The sequence below is a fragment of the Hydra viridissima genome, unplaced genomic scaffold (genome assembly GCF_058129835.1).
Source record: "Hydra viridissima isolate aposymbiotic clone 2 unplaced genomic scaffold, HvirCarnegie_v1 scaffold_1, whole genome shotgun sequence".
Taxonomy (NCBI): Eukaryota; Metazoa; Cnidaria; class Hydrozoa; order Anthoathecata; family Hydridae; genus Hydra; species Hydra viridissima.
The window spans coordinates 10,784,580-10,803,623 of NW_028324300.1; the positions used below are offsets into that span (position 1 = coordinate 10,784,580).

General features: G+C 29.0%; 1 protein-coding gene and 1 long non-coding RNA gene across 6 annotated transcripts; one reads left to right on the forward strand and one right to left on the reverse strand.

Annotated features, from left to right (window-relative positions):
* The first annotated feature begins 1,818 nt into the window (after positions 1–1,818).
* Positions 1,819–11,569, forward strand: LOC145187550 (putative UDP-sugar transporter protein SLC35A4). 5 transcript variants are annotated; one of them, XM_090088386.1, is made up of 11 exons: positions 1,819–2,007; positions 2,109–2,183; positions 2,258–2,363; positions 2,497–2,664; positions 2,801–2,859; positions 7,397–7,459; positions 7,556–7,674; positions 8,578–8,603; positions 8,709–8,799; positions 9,195–9,244; positions 11,247–11,569. In XM_090088386.1, exons 2-11 carry the CDS (start codon positions 2,116–2,118, stop codon positions 11,433–11,435), a joined length of 939 nt encoding a protein of 312 aa, XP_089944512.1. In that variant the 5' UTR covers positions 1,819–2,007; positions 2,109–2,115; the 3' UTR covers positions 11,436–11,569. The 5 variants fall into 5 exon arrangements, 3 of the variants coding, with proteins under 3 accessions (XP_089944512.1, XP_089944507.1, XP_089944516.1); XM_090088381.1 differs by having other exon boundaries at positions 1,840–2,007; positions 2,093–2,183; positions 11,247–11,568; XM_090088390.1 differs by lacking the exon at positions 11,247–11,569 and adding an exon at positions 11,048–11,216 and having other exon boundaries at positions 1,840–2,007; positions 2,093–2,183.
* Positions 11,570–14,619: 3,050 nt separating this feature from the next.
* On the reverse strand, positions 14,620–17,733 carry LOC149893319 (uncharacterized). The gene is made up of 2 exons (XR_016452809.1): positions 16,173–17,733; positions 14,620–16,100 (listed from the first exon to the last, which is right to left on the reverse strand). It is a non-coding gene; the product is annotated as an uncharacterized LOC149893319 (long non-coding RNA).
* Positions 17,734–19,044: the final 1,311 nt, after the last annotated feature.

A 19,044-nucleotide genomic window follows, 5' to 3' on the forward strand; every position in this document is an offset into this window, starting at 1 on the left:
ATTATACAGTATTGAAAGAACATTTAAGCACACTCTTTGATTTTTAACATTCAGTAGAACATTTGATAAAAAGTCATATAAGATAAAAACTGTAAAAGGTTTTACAAAACTTTCTCTTGAAATGTTTTCTAATCATGTTAAGCTATAATTAAAAAAAAAAAATTATCAAACATTATAAAAAAGTATATATCAAACTAAAACAGGAAATATATTGAGCTTTATAAACTCATATAAAAAATAATTCTAAAGAAAGTGACAAAAAAGTTTGATCGCATGAATATTTGAACTTATTTCTAACAAAATTTTTTTTTTTTAAACTTTCAGTCAGTCTTTTTTTGAATAATCTTTATTTTAAGCCTGCATTTTTTATATTCACTTAACTCAATATAAATTCTTGATAAAGCCTGAAAAAATTATATAATAATAGCCTTTGTCAAATATTGAGCCTATTTCTCAATATTGTGGTAAAATCAGTAAAGCAATCAAATGGCAAATTATTGGTTTGAGCAAAGAAAGCAGTAAGAGTAAACAAGAAATAGGAAAAATTTTAGCGGTAAGCAAGTGTTGTGTAAGGAATATAATTAAAAATTATAACATGGCAGATGAGGTCAAAGAATCGCCAAGATCTGGTAGGTCTCAAAAGTTGACAAATAGAGACAAACACCATCTCTATAGAATGGCTAGACAAGATCCTACATTAAGTTGTAGAACTCCAGCTGATGAGTTTAATACAATATGTTTAAATTTAAGGTAATATAATATGTTTAAAAGTTAAGATAATTAGAAAAACCTTGCTTAAATTCAAAATAGGAACTTATGTAGCTGTTAGAAAACCTCTCCTAGCCATTAAAGACCAACTTAAGAGAAGAAAATGGTGCAAGAAACATTAGCCTTGGTCAGTTGAATATTGGACTAAAGTCATTTTTAGCAACAAATCTAATTTTGAGGTCTTGAACAGGAAAGGAAGAGTGTTCATTAAGAGATTGAGCTCAGAAAAATACAACCCTAGGTTTGTGGTACCAAGGCTGTAAGGCTGTGAAGGATCCATAAGCATCTGGAGTTGTTTCTTTTTTAAAGGAACAGGTCAAGGCAACATTTACACAGGTCAAGTTAATCAGTTTACTTATATTTCGACCTTGAAAGACTGCCTTTGTCATCAGCTACAAAATTTTATGGATGTGGCAAATACATCTTTCAAAAAGATGGAGCTTGCCAGTATATTTTATAAAGAGTTGCTCGCAAAAAAAATAAAAAAATGATGCCCTGTTGTGTCAGGTCACAAGATCTAAATCCAATCGAAAACATTCAGGCTTGGATAAATGCCTAAATGATCAAAAGTAAAATAACCTCAATGGAGCATTTAAAAGCAGTTTTAGTGGAAATCTGGAATTTAGTACCGATGGAACTTTGCATGAAGCTAGTTGAGTCAATGCCAAAATAGAGTGCAATCATGTTTAAAAGATATGGAGAATATTTTCATTGTTATAACTTTATTATTTTCATTATTATTATATATATCATTATTATATTGTATTTTTAAAAAATTTTTTTGCCTTAACTGTAGATATATTTACTAAATAAACAATGAAAAAAAAAGAATTAAAAAAATCTTTTATAGTTTTTTATTTTACGCGACTGTACATCTATCAAATGTTAAAATTTAACAAGTGCACTTAAACTTTCTTGCACTACTGTATTTCCCTCAAATCTTGCTTTGGTGGTCATATGCAGGAACTTTAAATCTTTTTAATATTTATTGACAATACAAAAATCTTTCTTTGTTTTTTATTTCTCATTTTAAATTTGTTTTTATACCTTAGAACCTTTAAGTATGAAATATGAAGTATTAAATATGAAATATGAACTAATAAGCATATAACATGAAGAATGAAGACAAGGAAAAAAAGTTTTAAAAATTATGTGCTTGAGAGTCTTTTATAATAAAAGTGAACCTTTTTTTAAAGTCTAACAATAAACAAACGTAATCATGAAATTTGATTGCTGAATGTAAGTGGTTGTAATTAATTGATGCAGTTGCAATACTAATAAGATATATTTATGCAAGTAATAAAATCAATTCTTTGTTTTAAAGTTAAAGGACTTTTTAGTTCATTCATGTCACAAGAAATTATTTATCAAGAAGATAATCAGAAATTCAAATGGCTGATCATGTTAATGTCGAGGTAACTTTTTAACATTTGTTTCAGAATATAACATAAGATATAATAAAAATAATGAAGGTATCTTTTAATTTTAGCGTTTTAATGGCAAGCTTTCACCCCATATTTATCAATCTTGGCAAAGTTAATGGAAAAATTGTATTTAGCTCAGCATCAGTGGCGTTGCTAATAGAATTGTCGAAGGTTAAAAATTTCTCATTAAATTAATATCATTTCTTTTTGTCTTCTTTAAAATTAAACATTTTTGTTAATTAAAGTTATAAAGTTTACTTTTGTTATTTATTTTGTGTAAGTTTAAACACTTAATTACTTTTAGTTATTCTTCTCTGTTACTATGTTGTTAAAAGATCATCTGTTCAAAAGAAATTTTACATTTCTACCAGTCAAAGTCATATTGCTATACTCTGTACCTGCAGCTTTGTACAGTATCAACAACAATCTTATAATACACATACAACTCTACATGGATCCTGGTTCCTTTCAAGTACTTCTGTTTTTGTTTTTTTTAATTTTATATAAGGAATCAGTTGTAATAGTTGATATACAACAAAATGTGCAATAATTACATTTATCCATTTAATGTGTTGTGTGAAGTTAATTCATATGTTTTTGCATATTAGGTTTTAAGTAACATGAAAATTGCAGCATCAGCAATCTTCTATAAAGTCATTATTAACAGGTTATACATTTGTATGTATGTATGTATGTATGTATGTATGTATGTATGTATGTATGTATGTATGTATGTATGTATGTATGTATGTATGTATGTATGTATGTATCTATGTATGTATGTATCTATGTATGTATGTATGTATGTATGTATGTATGTATGTATGTATGTATGTATGTATGTATGTATGTATGTATGTATGTATGTATGTATGTATCTATGTATGTATGTATGTATCTATGTATGTATCTATGTATATATATGGATCACTTTTCGTCTTTTTTTTTTTTGTGTGATTATGAATACTTAATTTATGCACTTTATACTAAGAGACCACTATGGAAATTGTTTTAAGAAACCATTTACAAAGGCACAGATTGTGCTTAAAAGGTATAAAGATAAATAATCCTTGATGGTAAAAAAACTACTTTCAGAAGGTTTGCAAAAATATTTGAGTTAACACGGTAACAAGGCAAGAAAAGAAATGTAGAGTTAGTTCTCTGAAATACAAATTTAATGCAATTAATAGTCTTGAAAAGATTACTATTTCTTGTTGTTTCTGAGGGATGCATAAGAAATGCTATAGTATGATACAAGGAAACTAGTAACTGGAAAGCCAAAAGAAGAAATGTGATTGGGAAAAAGTCAGAAAAAGAAAAGTGATAGTAATATTTTTCTGTAAGATTTAGCTGCAAGCTTTAATCATGGATCAAATAATCTTATTTTGTGTGTTACCATAAATTTTTATTTACTTTTGGTAAGAAATGTTGAACACTTACATAACCACTACAAGTTAAACAGTTGCAAAATATGTTGAAATGCAACTCAATCCTCAAGTTACCTACAGCAAAATATATGGAATTAAAAAGGAAAAAAAGAATATCTGAAAACAGCTACAAGTTTACAAAATCAAAAGGTTTTACCTTTTTTTTTCAAAAGCACCTAATGGAAGAAATAGACACTACAGCACTGGTTACTACAAGACACTACAGCACTGATTACTATCAATATCAGTTTTATTTTATCTGCAATCTTTGAAATAGATAATTCCTTTCCAAAATATCCCAAATAAGCAATATAGTTTCTGAAAAATTTTGGAGTGAGGAATCATCGTAAAAACAATATCAACTTTTAAGTATCAAAATGAAAATGTTTTTCAGCATTGAAATTGTTAAGTTAAGCATTGATTATTTTCTCTTTTTCTCTCCATCTAGTCAACCTATTTGTTAGCATTAACATAATAATTTGCCATAGCCATTTTTAAAGATGAATTGTATATATGTTTTGTGTATATGTTTTATGTGTATGTTTTGTGTACATGGTTGCTTAAAAACAGCCCAGTTCATCAATAGTATATTAGTTGGAAGTATAGTTTATATAAAGAATAAATTGAAACTTTTCATCTACTCAAGTTTTTAATATTCTCTGGACATAAATATTTTTACTATTCCTAATCTTAAGGCTTTTGCTATTCCTTCTTTGAGGCATTAACTGCTCAGTCTTGACCAAACAGCGCAAACATATTTGCAAGTAAAATGAGTTGCCATTTCTTTGAAAAACTTAAGGTTCATATATATATTAATATTATTTAAAAAACAAGTGCTGGAATCTGTACAATTTGGACTTTGCAGCAGTGTTTTTTTAAACACTGATTGCATTTGTCAAACTTGTTTAAACACAGAATGTATTTGGCAGTTCAAGAAGTACTACATAAAAAGCCTTCCTTAAACATTCACATGTTGAAACAAAGGTGAAGATGGCAGCAATGAATCTAACACTGAAATTAGTTTTCTTTGTGCTACCTTGAATGTAATTGTTCCCATCCTAAACTGAAAGTTTACTTAAAGCCTGTCACTATGAAGTTCAGAAATATTATCTAGTTATTTTAAAAACTTACAGTCAAAAATGATGTTCTTCAGGAAGAAATGAAGAAACAGCAAAGAAAAGAGGTTTTACTTATCCTTGATTTTGTAGAAGAAGGTGGAAAAGTTTACTTTTAATGAATATGTTTCCTCAAAGTCAATCAAAAAATATTTAAGGACATTTCTCCTCATTTGATTTGCAGTAATTTGATGAAATTGAAATTTTATTTGACATTTTTGCTGTTCTTGAACCAGTCAAATTCATAATTTAAAAGCTATTCTTATTGCTAAAAAAAAAACATTAATTTTATTGCTAAATGAACTTTTAAGTTTCTCATCAAAAAGACTAAAACAAAGAGAATTGTCACTAAGACAAAAATCTCACTAAAACAAAGAGAATTATCTCTGCATTGCAATCAGTGCAAGTTTAAGATGTTTTGAAGAAGTATTTATAGTTTGTCCAATACAGAATGCTGCATTATGTTTCCTTAAAGTACATTTTTAAATTCAAAAATAATTTTTTAAACCTTAATATGTTAATTAGATATAAAAATTTTTTCTAGTCTTTTATTTAAGAGGTTTTTTTAATTTTCTACTGATATTACTGGTAAATACCAGTAAATTTTGATTTTAGTTTAAAACTTGGTAAGCTATAGAGCTAAAAAGTCGAGTAAAACTTTGTTAACAGGTCACACTTCAGATTATATGCAGTTACTTGTTGATTTTTTTTTTCTGATAAAGTTTCTGATGTAAAAAAATTACATCAGAAACTTTATCAGATTATGTAAAATCTCTTTTGAGATTTTACATGATTTGATACAAGTTTCTGATGTAATTTTTTTTTCTGAAAGCCCAGATTGTGATGTTCCACTGTCAAATGCAGAATATTTCAAAAAATATTACTCTTTCAAATCTTTCTGATGTTCTCTTTTTAATAAATCTGAAAAGAATAAATTATTCTTGAAAAATTTCTGCTCAAAAAAACCCATAAAAGGGTTAACAGAGAAAGTTGAAATCTGTGCAATAAGTTAAATTTTTCTTTTTTTTTTTTTTTTATCATTATTGAAAATTTTTTATCATTATTGAAAGTCAACAAAAAAAAAATTAAAACTGATTTTTAAAAAATTGACCCATTTTAACAAGAGATGAGACTTAAATAGGTAATTGTTTATTTAAGTTAAAATAACAGTGAAAACATTTATTTACATATTTGTGCACAAATATATTATTGTCGATGACATTTTTTTAGAAGTTTTTTTTTTTACAAAGCCAGTGACCATACACAATGTTTCCACATGCTAACATATCACCAAATGTTTTTCTGCATTTCTTGCTTTTAACCACTTTTGAATGCTTTGGTTGCTAAGCATGATTATCACCTTTATCATTACTGTTAAATAAAAAATTTGGCTTTTGGTAACTCTATTTGCTTTTTCTGTAACTTTTAGTACCCTTATTTCTTTTTAACACTTGAGGCCTGCAGTTGCATGTTCTTCTGTCACACGTTGTGCAATAAATTTTTTTAAAATTTGTTTTCTTTGTTTTTTTTTAAAAATCCATTTGAAATGCATGTTTAAACTTTTTAGTGCATTTTTAATTTCCAATTTTGCCTGATTTAATCCCACTTAAAGTTGCCTGTATCATGTATTGGTGTAGATGATGTGGCTGGTGTAATTGTTATTGCAGATGGTTGATGTTATTGCAGGTGGTTGATGGTATTGCAGTTTTTAGTGTGAATTGAGAGTTAATATAATCTTCAATTTATCTTGATTTTGTTGTTTTTTGTTGTTTGTTTTTTTGGTAGGAAAATACCAGCATAATTAAATCCAGTTTTTGCATGCAAACAAGTGAAAGCTTTGCCACACTTTTTTAATAAAAGGGGGGGAAATTTTTCTTTATCCAAGTATAATAAATTATCTTTTTTGATACCTTAGCATGGCAGATCACTCTACACATATTTTGCAACCATAGCAACCTGCATCTAATGGTTGCAAAATATGTGTAAAGTGGTCTGGAAGGCATATTAAACATGTTTCTATCTTAACAAATCTTAAGTTAATTAAAGGTTATTTAATGGCCCATTAAGCTCAAAAAGTAACACATTTTCATTTTCAAAATTTTTAATTGATACTGTTACTTCAGTAAAAAATTTCATCACTAGAATTGAAATTTTATTTCATACAAATTCATATTAAACATTTTTCATCTCAAAACTTTACTATTATCAGGATGAAAACCCAAAATAAAAAAATGATAAATATTTTCAGACTATCTTTGACTATCTTTCTCATCCTAAAAAAAGCCAATGTTGACCAAAGACTTAAATTTGAGTTGGCTATAAAGAAAGAATGACTTGGTTACAAGGTCAATAAAAACATGTTATATTTAGAGATAATTTTGAAGAAGAGTTCTAGTAACATGATTCAAAAGAAAAAAATTTGATCTCAGATTCCTGGGATTAACAATACTGGGTATTAAGTGGTAGTGGCAGTATTAAGGAAGTTTAATACTGCTACTTAAAGAGTTTTTAATGCTTTATTGATAGAACAAATTGACTTTTTGTGAATAAAATTTTGTTATTATTTTTTTCATAACTGAATAAATTGCTTAATTAAAATATAAAAAATGTGTAGAACCTAGCTTACTGTATATCCAACTTTGATATCTTTAACTTCATTAAGGCATGTTACAAGCAAAAAATGGTTAGCAGTTTTTCTTCTATTTGTGGCTGGTCTATTGAACAGGTATGATAATTTTTTGAGAATAGTTTTTTTTGTGTTTGTGTTTTGTCGGATTTTTTAAAATGGTTTTTTAAATTTAAAATATAAAATTCCTTTTAGTCTGGGTGGGTTAAATATCGAAAAAAATTTATCTTTAAAAACAGTTTATGTAACAAAAATCGGTATCTGTTTGGTTTGTTTATACTCTGCTATTTCTGGATTTGCTGGTGTTTATACAGGTAAAAACTCTTTGTTTGATTTGGATTTAGATATTTCCTAATTTTTACTTTATTAACATCATGCAACCACAAAATCCCCAATAATTTTTGGTGCCATTTTAATTCTTTTTCATAGATGGTAGGGGATTTGATTTTTTTGATAAAAAAAAAAATTCTACAAAAAGTAGCTTTATATGGTTAATCATGAACATAATTTTACAGTGATTTTTAGGTTTTCACAAAATTTGTAGTGTAACGAAGGTGTAAATTTTATAAAATCAACCCCTAGTGTACGAAAAATAAACTTTTTTATTTCTTATTGATTTTCAAAAGTTTATAATATTTGCTCTATGATCAGAATGATGTGCGTCAAAAAAAAAAAAAGTATCTGAGATGAAACATCATTTTTCTGCATGAATATAGAATTACACTCTCCAATCTTTATTCTTTTATAATTAATAATAAAATATAAAAAATCATTAACACTTGCGATAAGTTTGTAAAGTTACATAATTTTTGGCCTTTTTTGTGTTTACTTACAAGCACTGTTGTCTGTAGTTTTTTTAAAATGGGCTTCGAAAAAAAGTTCCTTAGAAGTTTACATAATTAAGTTTACTAAATTAGATAAATGGAATACTTTGACAAGTTGACAATACCGAAGTTGAATTAATGTAATGTACACAGTTCACTATCGGTAGCGGCGCGCTGCGTGCTTTTAACGGGAGAATGGTGGAGCTTAAATGATCTTGGTTGATCTCAAAATAAACTCCAATCTGCCTCAAATTTGTAGCACGTGCTACTTAGATGAGGTGGAACAAATTTAAATTAATTAAAGCTGGCTCTGAATAAGTTTGGTTAATGGGTCACCCTTCTATATATATATTTAATACTATTTCGTTGTTTGATATTTGCTTTTCTTAACAGAGGCTGTTTTAAAGACTTACAGCAATGTATGTTTAATTTACCATATGTGTTTTTATTTAATATTTTTGTTGTTTTAGATATGGTTAGTTGTATGATACTTGTTAAAGTAACTTTGTTGCGATTTGATTTAGACATCCATCCATGTACAAAACTCAATTTTATATTTGTATGGTGTACTTTTGAATGGATTAGTTTACATTTCTATGAATGAATCATTAAATGGTATGTTTTGTTTTGTCATCCATAATGGCCGATTGAGGCTTCTTAAAAAGATAGGATAAACTATTTGTTCGTATAGTTGGGTTTCTTAACATATTAAAATAGTAATAAACAATGGTTTCACATTACAGACACTGTTGTTAGTACTAAACGCTAAACTAGAATCGAACAGGCAATGTATAAAATTTTTTTCCACAGCAGCAGTTTCAAAATACCTTAAATCTCTCACGAAGTATCTATAAATAAAGTCATAACATCTTTTATCAAAATTATTGCTTCTCGCCTACCTTAATATTTTCTCACACCTACCTTGCTAATGTTTTTTGTTTTTAAATTTTATCCTCGTAACTTCGGCTCAAAGTTATAAGATTTCTGTGCTACGTTTTTTTTTTGTTTAGATTTTTTTAACGGATTTTCTTTGTGGATTTGGTTCATAGTTTTAACTCAGGTATTTATTGAAGATATATTGTTATATGTAAATTAAATTTTAGCTGATTTTTTCGTTTGGTTATAAAGCAGTGGTGTTTGACTCGCGCATTTTCGTGTAATTTGGTCAATGGAAATTATGGGATTTCTGGTACAGCCAAATTTGTAAACAATAATACTTTTACAAAGACATCACGTTTTGTTTAGTTTAAAACCAAATGCTTTGTTTCGACAGCGCTAATCAAACTGAAATATATTATATGATATAAGCATAGTAGAATATAAATAACTTTTTACACTGTTAAGTTTGTTACTTATTTTGAATAATAAAAATAGCATTATGTTTAACGTAAGTAAACGTAATAGTTATGTTGGCTTTTTATTATTAAAAAAAAAATACAGTATATAATTAACTTATAAGTTTTATTGAATTATGCATTAGTACAGTAATAACACTGTTTCTGGATATGCACGTTTCAGTTTTTAACTATCCTCTACAGTATGCTAGAAGGTTTATAACATGACAGTATGGTAGACAGCTATTTGGTTTTAACTTTTCATAGATGTTTTTTTATACAAGCATAAGTTTAAGCTTTAGTAAAGTTCTTTGTAAATTTTTTGAAGTTTTAACATTTTGTTAAGTAGTCCAAGATTTTTGTACAACTGCTGTATGAATTGTTTACTGAGCTCTGTTAGTATAAAACAACTTAGACGATCCTTCTAGTATTGATATGTTTTAATGTTAATTATATTTTGATTCTGTAATATGATATCAAAATAAAAAGTATTTCCAAACTAGTTACAAAATGGTTGAATTAAGTTTGGATTAACTAATGGAAAATGAATTAATCATAGAAATTCATTATTTCAATTAAGTTTCTTCCAACTAAGTGTATTAACTTATGAATAACATAAGCCATTTTTTAGGGCGTTTTTTTGGTTACGTGGAGTTATGTTGCGATTGTAAAACTTGACATAATAAATCCGCATCTCAACAAAATTGTGGATCAGTTTTCTTTCCAAATGAAATGCATTTTCAGGATGAAGATTACAAAATGAAACTAAATTTACAGTTTTTTTTGATCGCTTCAATTAGTTCCTGCTACATTTTTGCATGCACATATTTTTTTGATGCACATAAGAAAAATGGCTTCCATAGCTTGTTCAGCTTCATACAAAGAAGAATTTGGTTGTAAATAAATTATTCTTGCTTCACATTTCTTGATACTGATAAACTCTTCATAAAGATTAACAGAGAGTTCAGAAGATGGCTGAGACAAAAACGTTTCTGCATAATTGACATAAAGAAACTTTTTGAATTAGCCAACCAACAAGATAACAACTTTTTTAAACAAAAGTTTGCTTAACTATTTTTTTTTTTGGTTGTAACAAAGAGTTACGCAAACTTTTGGGCCAAAAAAGGTCAAAAGTTGTCTACCATGCAGTTATGTTATTAACCTTCTAGCATATTGAAGAGGGTAATTTATGATTGAAACGTTTATATTTTAAACAGTTAATAGTATAAATCATTATATAAAACTTGAATCTTCTTAACTATCCTAACTTTCCCTAAAAATTTCTTAACTAAGAAAAGTCGTGACCAAACCTTTTATCTTTTGCAAATCGAAAAAATTGCACATTTTTATCGACATTTTTCACTCGTTTATGCTGGCAAAATCTGGCGGACATAGGTAATCTATAATACATTTAGTTTACCAAAACGTAAATGCAAACAAAAGTCAATTGAAAATGACAATATCATCCAATTACACAATATAATATACACGTTTATAGATATTCTCTCTGGCTTTTGTTTACAATCTAGCTGTACTACACATCCCAGAAGCCTTTGCGTCACAGATTACACGACTTTAATGCCGATTATGCTGAGTCGCACACCCTTGTTATAGAGGTTTAGATTGGTATAGAGCTTCTAAATTTTTACTGCTTTTATTTATTTTCATTTGGTTTACATATAATCTTCTCTTTTATTTCTTATGTCTAATATTTTTTATATTTGATAGGCAGCAAACGGAATCATAATATCTTATATTTTGAAACATTCCAGTACTATCGTCCGACTTTTTATTTCTGCTTCTTCAACGGTTTTAACGCCATTTTTGTCTCATTTTATTTTTAATGTTGCACTAAATTTCTATTTTTTAGGCTCAATAATAATTGTTCTTTTTGCTTTGTGTTTGCATTTTATTTAAAAAGATATAAATATTAATAATTATTAACTATTACAATTATTAAATATTAATAATTACAAGTAAGGTTTCTTAAATGGTTTTATATTCCAAGTGTGTTAACGAAATTGTCAAAAAGAATGTATCGTCTCCTTCCCTCCCTGTCCTCTCCTTTCTTCTCTTCCTCAAAGATTTTAGTAACAATGTGAATAAAAGCTTATGCTAAAAAGTATGCAAGTTAGGATAGAAAATTCTAAGTGAAATTTCATTTTTTTTTTTTTTTTTGTAATTTATAAGATGATTGGTTTTTTGTGTGCATGTTTTAGTTTCTAAAACATGGAAATAAATATAAATTTGAAATTTTTTTTTTTTTTTTCGGTGTATGAAACGTTAATATCTGTAACCTAAATGAGCGCACTAAAGAACCATAAAGTCAAGCAAACTAAAATTAAAATGCTCACAAGTATTTTGTGTAACAGACAATATGAAGTAAAATAATGTAGTATTAACATTGACGCTCCTATTCGTAAAACCAGTTTATTATGTTTGTTTTGTTCTGATGAGTTATGACAAGGTGCTCATCTCCAATTCTAATGAATTTTTTTAAAAAAGTTTTTATATCACAAAAATGTGTCTGTTGTAATCTATTTAAAATTAACACTTTGAAAAAAAATCTACCACATTGGAGCTGCAAATATTGAATGCCTCTCGAGATGGCCAGTTTTTCTGCTTTACAGCGAAGACTATCCGCCCAACTATTCTATTGGCACAAGAAGCAAGGATATTTTGTATAGCTCCCTTGCATCCCCAGTAAAACGCACACAACTTGAAATAAAGGATTAATCCATAAATACGTTAAATGTAAAATTGTATTTAGCCCTAACCTCATGAACCTTCAAAATCCTTAGGGTTGTTGAAAGAGTACAACTTGTAGTTTAAAAAAACCGTGAAATCAGGCATTAAAGTATGTTAGAGAAAATTGCATTTAAGATTAAACCAAAAAAAGGTTTTTTTTAGGGCCCTAATAACAACTCAGTTTTGTGTTTTTACAGCATATTTATTGATTTGTTTTCTTTAAGTATGTCAAAGACACTGTTTATTAATTTTTTTACAAAGATGTTTTAACATTTTACATAACAGGTATTTAATAAACATCAATTTAAGAAAAAATTCTTTTTAGTTTGGAAGGGTTAAAAGCATCACGTTTTGAGAGGCTAGTAGCAATAATTTTCTGTTGAAGTTCTTTATTTGATTACAATTTATAAATAATTGGCATATGAGTAAAATAAGTGGATGTTTTACACATGTTTGGCATTGAAGTCTGCTAAACATTGTGTTTTAGTCTTGTTCTATAATTTGGATTTGTGGAGTCAAATTTGAAAAAATCCCAATAAACTTGAAAAGTGCGGTGAAGAGCGTCAGTAGCATGTTCACTGTAAATTCCGAGTGAACATCCTCCTCTCTGAATGAAGTGCTTAACATGATAAAAAACAGCATGAACTTTTGAGGTTGTATTGAGATTGACTGAAAGAAATGATGCTTTGAATTCTTGAATTTTTTCCTGAAAGTCGGGACACAATCTGTTTCCAAAACAGGATTTAACAACTTTGTTAAACTTTTTCAAAATGTCATTGGAATGGCTTTGTGTGCTGAGAGACTTTCAGCTAAGCATGGGAATTTCGGCCTTCGAAATCGACGAAATTAAACGAAATTCGTGTTTCAATTTCGTATCGAAATTTATATTGAATTTCGAAAGACGAAATTTTTAAACATTACAAATTCACGAATTTCGAAATTAAAACTTATGTTTAATTTCGTGTCAATTTCGTTACTTTCAATGACCCGAAATTATACGAAATTTTTTCGCGAAATTAAACAATCCAAAAAATCGAAATTTCGTTCTCAATTTCGATCCGAAATTGAAACACGAATTTCGTTTAATTTCGTCGATTTCGAAGGCCGAAATTCCCATGCTTACTTTCAGCACACCGAAGAAGTTCATCGGATTTTTTCAAAGTTTTTTGCCAATCAGGACCATTGAAATATCCACCATGGTAATACTAAGGATTAATGTGATGGTTTGTCAGCCATTCATTTAAAGAATCCAATACATTCTTAATATATTACAGAATGTAGCTGACAGCATCAATCATCAGGTGCAGTTTCATATGAGGAATAATGTCAATCACAAAATAGGTAATTGTAAGCTTTTTTGATTAATCCAATTGTTCTTAGGGACCTTGTTAGATGCATATTTTAGGACCTGATGTTGTACTAACAGTATGGATGCATGCTAGATGTTTGCAAGTTTTATGTCATATGACAAAACAAATTGTAGCTCATCTGGATGCACAAGATCCATCCAAATTTTGACATTGTTATAAGGTTTAGGCAAATTGCAACCAGCAAATGTTGATTGACACCGAAAACTTTAGATCAGTTTTGGTAAGAATATTGAGAATATTGATGTTACTGATTCAGAAGTGTCTGAGCTCATGATTCCTAAACTCACCTTTAAAAATCCTCCACCTCCATCAATGTCCATTTTTGTAATGTGATTCAATGGAATGCTCAGAATTTTTTCATAGACCAATTTCTCAACATTTTCTCATAGACCTCTCTGATATTTTTGCAGTAAGCCATTGTTTTTAAAGACTTAGTTCCTTTCTCTGATACAAACATCAACACGATGTGATTTCAAAATCATCAACTAATTTTTGTAATTTTTCACGAAAATCAGTTTCAACTAGTTTTTTGCCATTAATGTTATTTAAAGTGGATGCCAGCTTAAACATTGTTAGACAAATCAGTATCGACCTGAACTTGCACCATATATTCAGCTTTAATGGTTGAACTTTCCCTACTACTTTCAGCTGTTTTTGATGATCCTAAAAAAGAACAACAACAAAAAAAATAATCAAAGAAGAAAACATTAAAAACAATTTAAGGTGATACAAAACGTTTGGTAATAAATTAGAATTGTACCTAATTGGGCTGGAAAACAATTTCTACCAGAAGCTTGGCGGAAATAAATTGTTCCCTTTGGAGAAGCTGGAGCTGTACAGAGAACATATTTGGCAATAGTTTCAGAAGTCACCTGATTTTTCGATGCTAATTCAAATATATTTTGCTGAAATGTTGATTTTTAATGGGAATGAAGCTTTTCTTTGCTGACACTAGCCAGACAGCTTGAAAAAGGTTTCCCTACTTTTGGTAGTTCTTTTTTTTTTTTTTTTTGCCTGAATTTTTTGTTATAGTGATTGGATGAAAAGCTTTTCCTTTAACTCTTGCTACGCCGCAAATTAGACACTCGCTAATGGTAGTTGCCCGTGTTTCTTTGGATAGATTCAAAAGTCTTTGGATAGACTCAAAATCAAAAAGCTCTGGTAGTGGAGCAGAATGCCTCTCGCTTAGCTTTCTGATCTGTAACTTTTATAAACACCTTTTGGGACACCAGCATCTTCAAAATCAATTTTTTTTTTCGAAACTTCTACTGCTTTTTGCTTAACAAATTCAGTTAATTCACATTGAGTCTTTTTAAAATAAACAAAGCAGAGAACTCTTCGGTTTTCTTCATGGTTTCTTGTTAGAGTCATTTTGATAAATGATGCCTTTTTGTTCAAAACTCATAAATGTATACCTTAAAATGCAAAGTACTCTTATCACCTAGTTAATCCTCTAAAATTACTGCCAGATTGATTATATACTTTCCCTAATTCTTAAATAAAAATTATAATACAATTAGATTGAATCTACAGCACAATAAATTTCTAAAAAAATGATTAATTTAAAAATTGCATGTTATAAAAATGCAAAGCTGAGTTTTTATTTTGACAATAAAACCACCTTATTTTCAGTGAAACTTTAAATGAAATTTTCTCTGGTTTTATGCCGATTTACATTTTTGTAAACTACAAGTTGTACTCTTTCAACAACCCAAAGGATTTTTTAAGGGTCATGAGGTTAGGGCTAAATACAATTTTGGGGAACAGTGTAGTAAGTTAAAATGTTAAACTGTCTGTATGCACATTGACTTACATTGTTTTTAAGATTTTTTTTTTTTTAGTTTAGACAATTTTCACCATATCTGTTCATATATATTATATATGTTTCTACTTATTATGTTTCTGCCATGGATATTTGAAAAAAAAAATAATCCTTGAAATATTTAACAGTTTGAATGTACTAAGCAACACGTCGACAAACTGTTGCAAAAGGAATACTATCTCATTTCTGAAAAGTTACCCAGGGGTGGTAAAAATGCTTTCAAAGGAAAGTTTTGTAATGACCAGGAAAAACATATGTATAGTGTTTTATCTTTAGATCACCACATATTCGCCAATGCTGGTTGGAGTACTTGATTATATTAACCATTATTTTCATATACTTGTAGCTTTCTGTTAACTTAACTGAATGACCACTAGGTACATATGCTGTGTTATTGCCACTATATAAGAGCCTTTAGGCTTCTGCTTGAGTCATCAATATAGAGCACCCATTTGCATGGTTGGTAAGAAGCGCCAAATGCCTCAATTAAGTCTTTTACATTATTGAAATACAAAATAGCTAGAAAAATCGACTGCAAAAAATCTTCGAAATTTTTCTTTATTTCTAATCCAAAAGTATGTAGTTTCTTTGGAAAGGATGTTGCTCCAACTAAGACGGGAAGCTGGTTCTTCTTACTGACAACTGAAAAACAATTTCACAGAATTGATATATATTTTTTATACACTCAACTTTTTTAAGTAATTGTAACCTTACCTTGAAGATTGGTCTTGAAAAAATTGTAACATGCTCCTTGTCTTCTCTTCATACCATTGGTGCACCAAATGTTCGACAGTTTGTTTTGCCCTTACTCTAGCACCTTTAGGCTACCATGCTACCACACAGACATTGCAGCACATATGTGGGGTAAAGGTTTTATCTTGATTGCTCAGCCTTATTCCAAAACGTGCATGGTAAAAGGGACTTTACTAATGAAGTCATGGTGCACTAAAAGTTACCTTCCCACTTCCCACAAAATTTATACTTGTTAGGACTGCACATTTATTCATTTTTTATAAAATATAAATTATTTAGCCGATTGATGTAAAAAAAAAATTAAAAATAATAAACAAGGCTTTGAAACTATACTTTAAATACTATTTAAAGGTATACGAATACAAAACCAGTTCTGCTAACCGGTACCTGGAGACGAGCAAGTGCTACAAAACCACTCGCGTTCGCAGTGAAATGGACATGGCGATCTCTAATACGATCTAGAGAGCTCAGTCTGTATCTCAAAAAATAGACCTAATTTAGTAATTATGATTGCTTGATTCGGATTTAGAAGGAAAAGTTCATTAAGAACTACCTTAGAAACCCAAGGAAAATTCTTAATGCAGTCCAATATTATTAATGATTATAACTAAGTTTTAGTTCATTATTAATTTTGTAAATATTTTTATATTTCAAAATTCTTATTTGATAAAAATTGTATGGTTGAATAGTATTAGATATTGTGAGGGCGGTGGTTTTTTAATTATTTTTATTGTTATATTATGTTTTCTTCTTTTGCAGTAAAGGCGAAGGGGAATGGGAAGGGGAAGGGGAAGTTTGGGTTTAGTGTTATTGTTGGATTAGGTATATGGAGGTTGGGAGCTAGGTTGATGGTCTGGGGAGTATTTGGTTAGGAAAGGGCTAGGTTTGGGTTGTGAGAAGGTATATGGAGGTTGGAAACAAGGTTGGGGGGTTTTATTAAATGTTTTCTATGTTCGGTCCCTCAGGTAATATATTACGGCGCGGCTATGGTAAGGTGCGCGTTTAGAGCATCATACTTTTTTTAATAACAATATTTAACGCATATAGTAATAACAATAATATTAATAATCGAAATGCAAACAAAAATACTTACTACTGCTTCTTCTTCTCTTACTTACTTTTCTTAACAAATATTCTCAAATATTCTCATCAATATATATATTCTCTTAATATTAACTCATGCAAATATCAATAAATCAATACAGATAATAACACTTATTTAAAGTTACTCAAATATCTTTTCTTACCAATTCTTCTTTTAAAATCTTCATAAATTCTTCTCATAAAATTCTCTTTGAATCTTTAAAATCCTTTTCTCATAAATTCCTCTTTTAAGTTTCTTAAAATCTTCTTTTTAAATCTCTTTAAACTCTTTTCTCTTTAAATCTCTTAAAATCTCTTTTAAAACTCTTTTCTTATAAAATCTTCTTTTAAAACTCCTTTAAAACTCTTTTCTCATAAAATCTTCTTTTCAATCTCTTTTAAATCTCTTTTTCCTTCCCTCTCTCTCCTCTTTTCTTTTTAGCTTTTTATAGTTTTTGGTTGTTTATCGTTTTGCAACTTATTCATCATTTATTTATATGACAGGCTGAATAAGTTTTCCGCGTGTACGTCTTTTCTTGGTTGTTGTTATTTTTTTTACTTTCTCTTTTCGCTATATCGTTTATTCATATGACAAATTCAATAAGTCTCCGTGTGTACGTCTTTTCTTGGTTGTTGTTATTTTTATTCATATGACAAATTCAATGAGTCTCCGTGCGTACGTCTTTTCTTGGTTGACTCACTCTTTTCTTCGTTCCAATGTTAAAATTGAAAACATTATCATTTTCCCTCCTCACAATATAAAATTTTGCTCTATTAATTAAAGATACAATTGCAGCTATGTTGTCATGTTCTTGGGAACTAAACCACAGTGTGGTAATGTAGCTTTTTCGCGACAAACACATTGATAAATCACAATAATCTTCTCCCCCCAAAAAAATCTACCATTACAAATTTTCTCATTCATTTATACCGTTTACTTTTTCAAAACTATCCCTAAAAAATCGTCATATAAAGCCGCTAACACATATTTACATTTTATTGGTTTTCACTGGTAAAAACTACTAAGATTATTAGCTCCGTTATCACCTCTTCGTCGTGGGCAAGAAATGGTCGAAGAGGGCTAGAACTTCGCTCCAGTCATAAGCACCCTGAACATGGAGTCCGGGGTAGTCTAAACCTGGTCTAAAACCTTCCCAGGGAAAAATTACATCTGTGTGCAAAATTTGGTGAGGATCGGACCAAAACTGTGGATTTGTATAAAAAACACACTCACATACAAACTTTGGTCTTTATTTATTAGATATTTATTTTATTCAAAGTAAAAATACAGTTCTTAAAACGAACAGGATGGTTTGTTAAAAACTTTAAATATTACTAAAACTAAATTTGCAATTTTTCTGTCGGCTTTCCGTAAACTAAATTAGGAGAGTTCTTTTCGAATTTTGTCTAGTTTTCAACAAGCTTGTCTAATGTGTCGAACGCAAACGACACAATGTCGGGACCGCGATAGTTTTCGCGTCATCTTTGCGCTTCTAAGGCTTGTCTTTCAGCGACTACAGGTATTTTCCGGCAATTACCTAGGTTTTCAAAGATTCGATAACACTGTTTTTCTTGTTTAGCACTGGTTTTGATTTTTATTTGAGTCGATGTTATTTGTCAATACGAAATTGCTCGTTATTCAGTTGTTAGGGTAAGGTTGCTAATATTGTACCGATGGCTATATTGTACTTTTAACATAACTCATTATTTTTACAACTCACAAGAAATTTTTTAACTTATTTTTTATCTT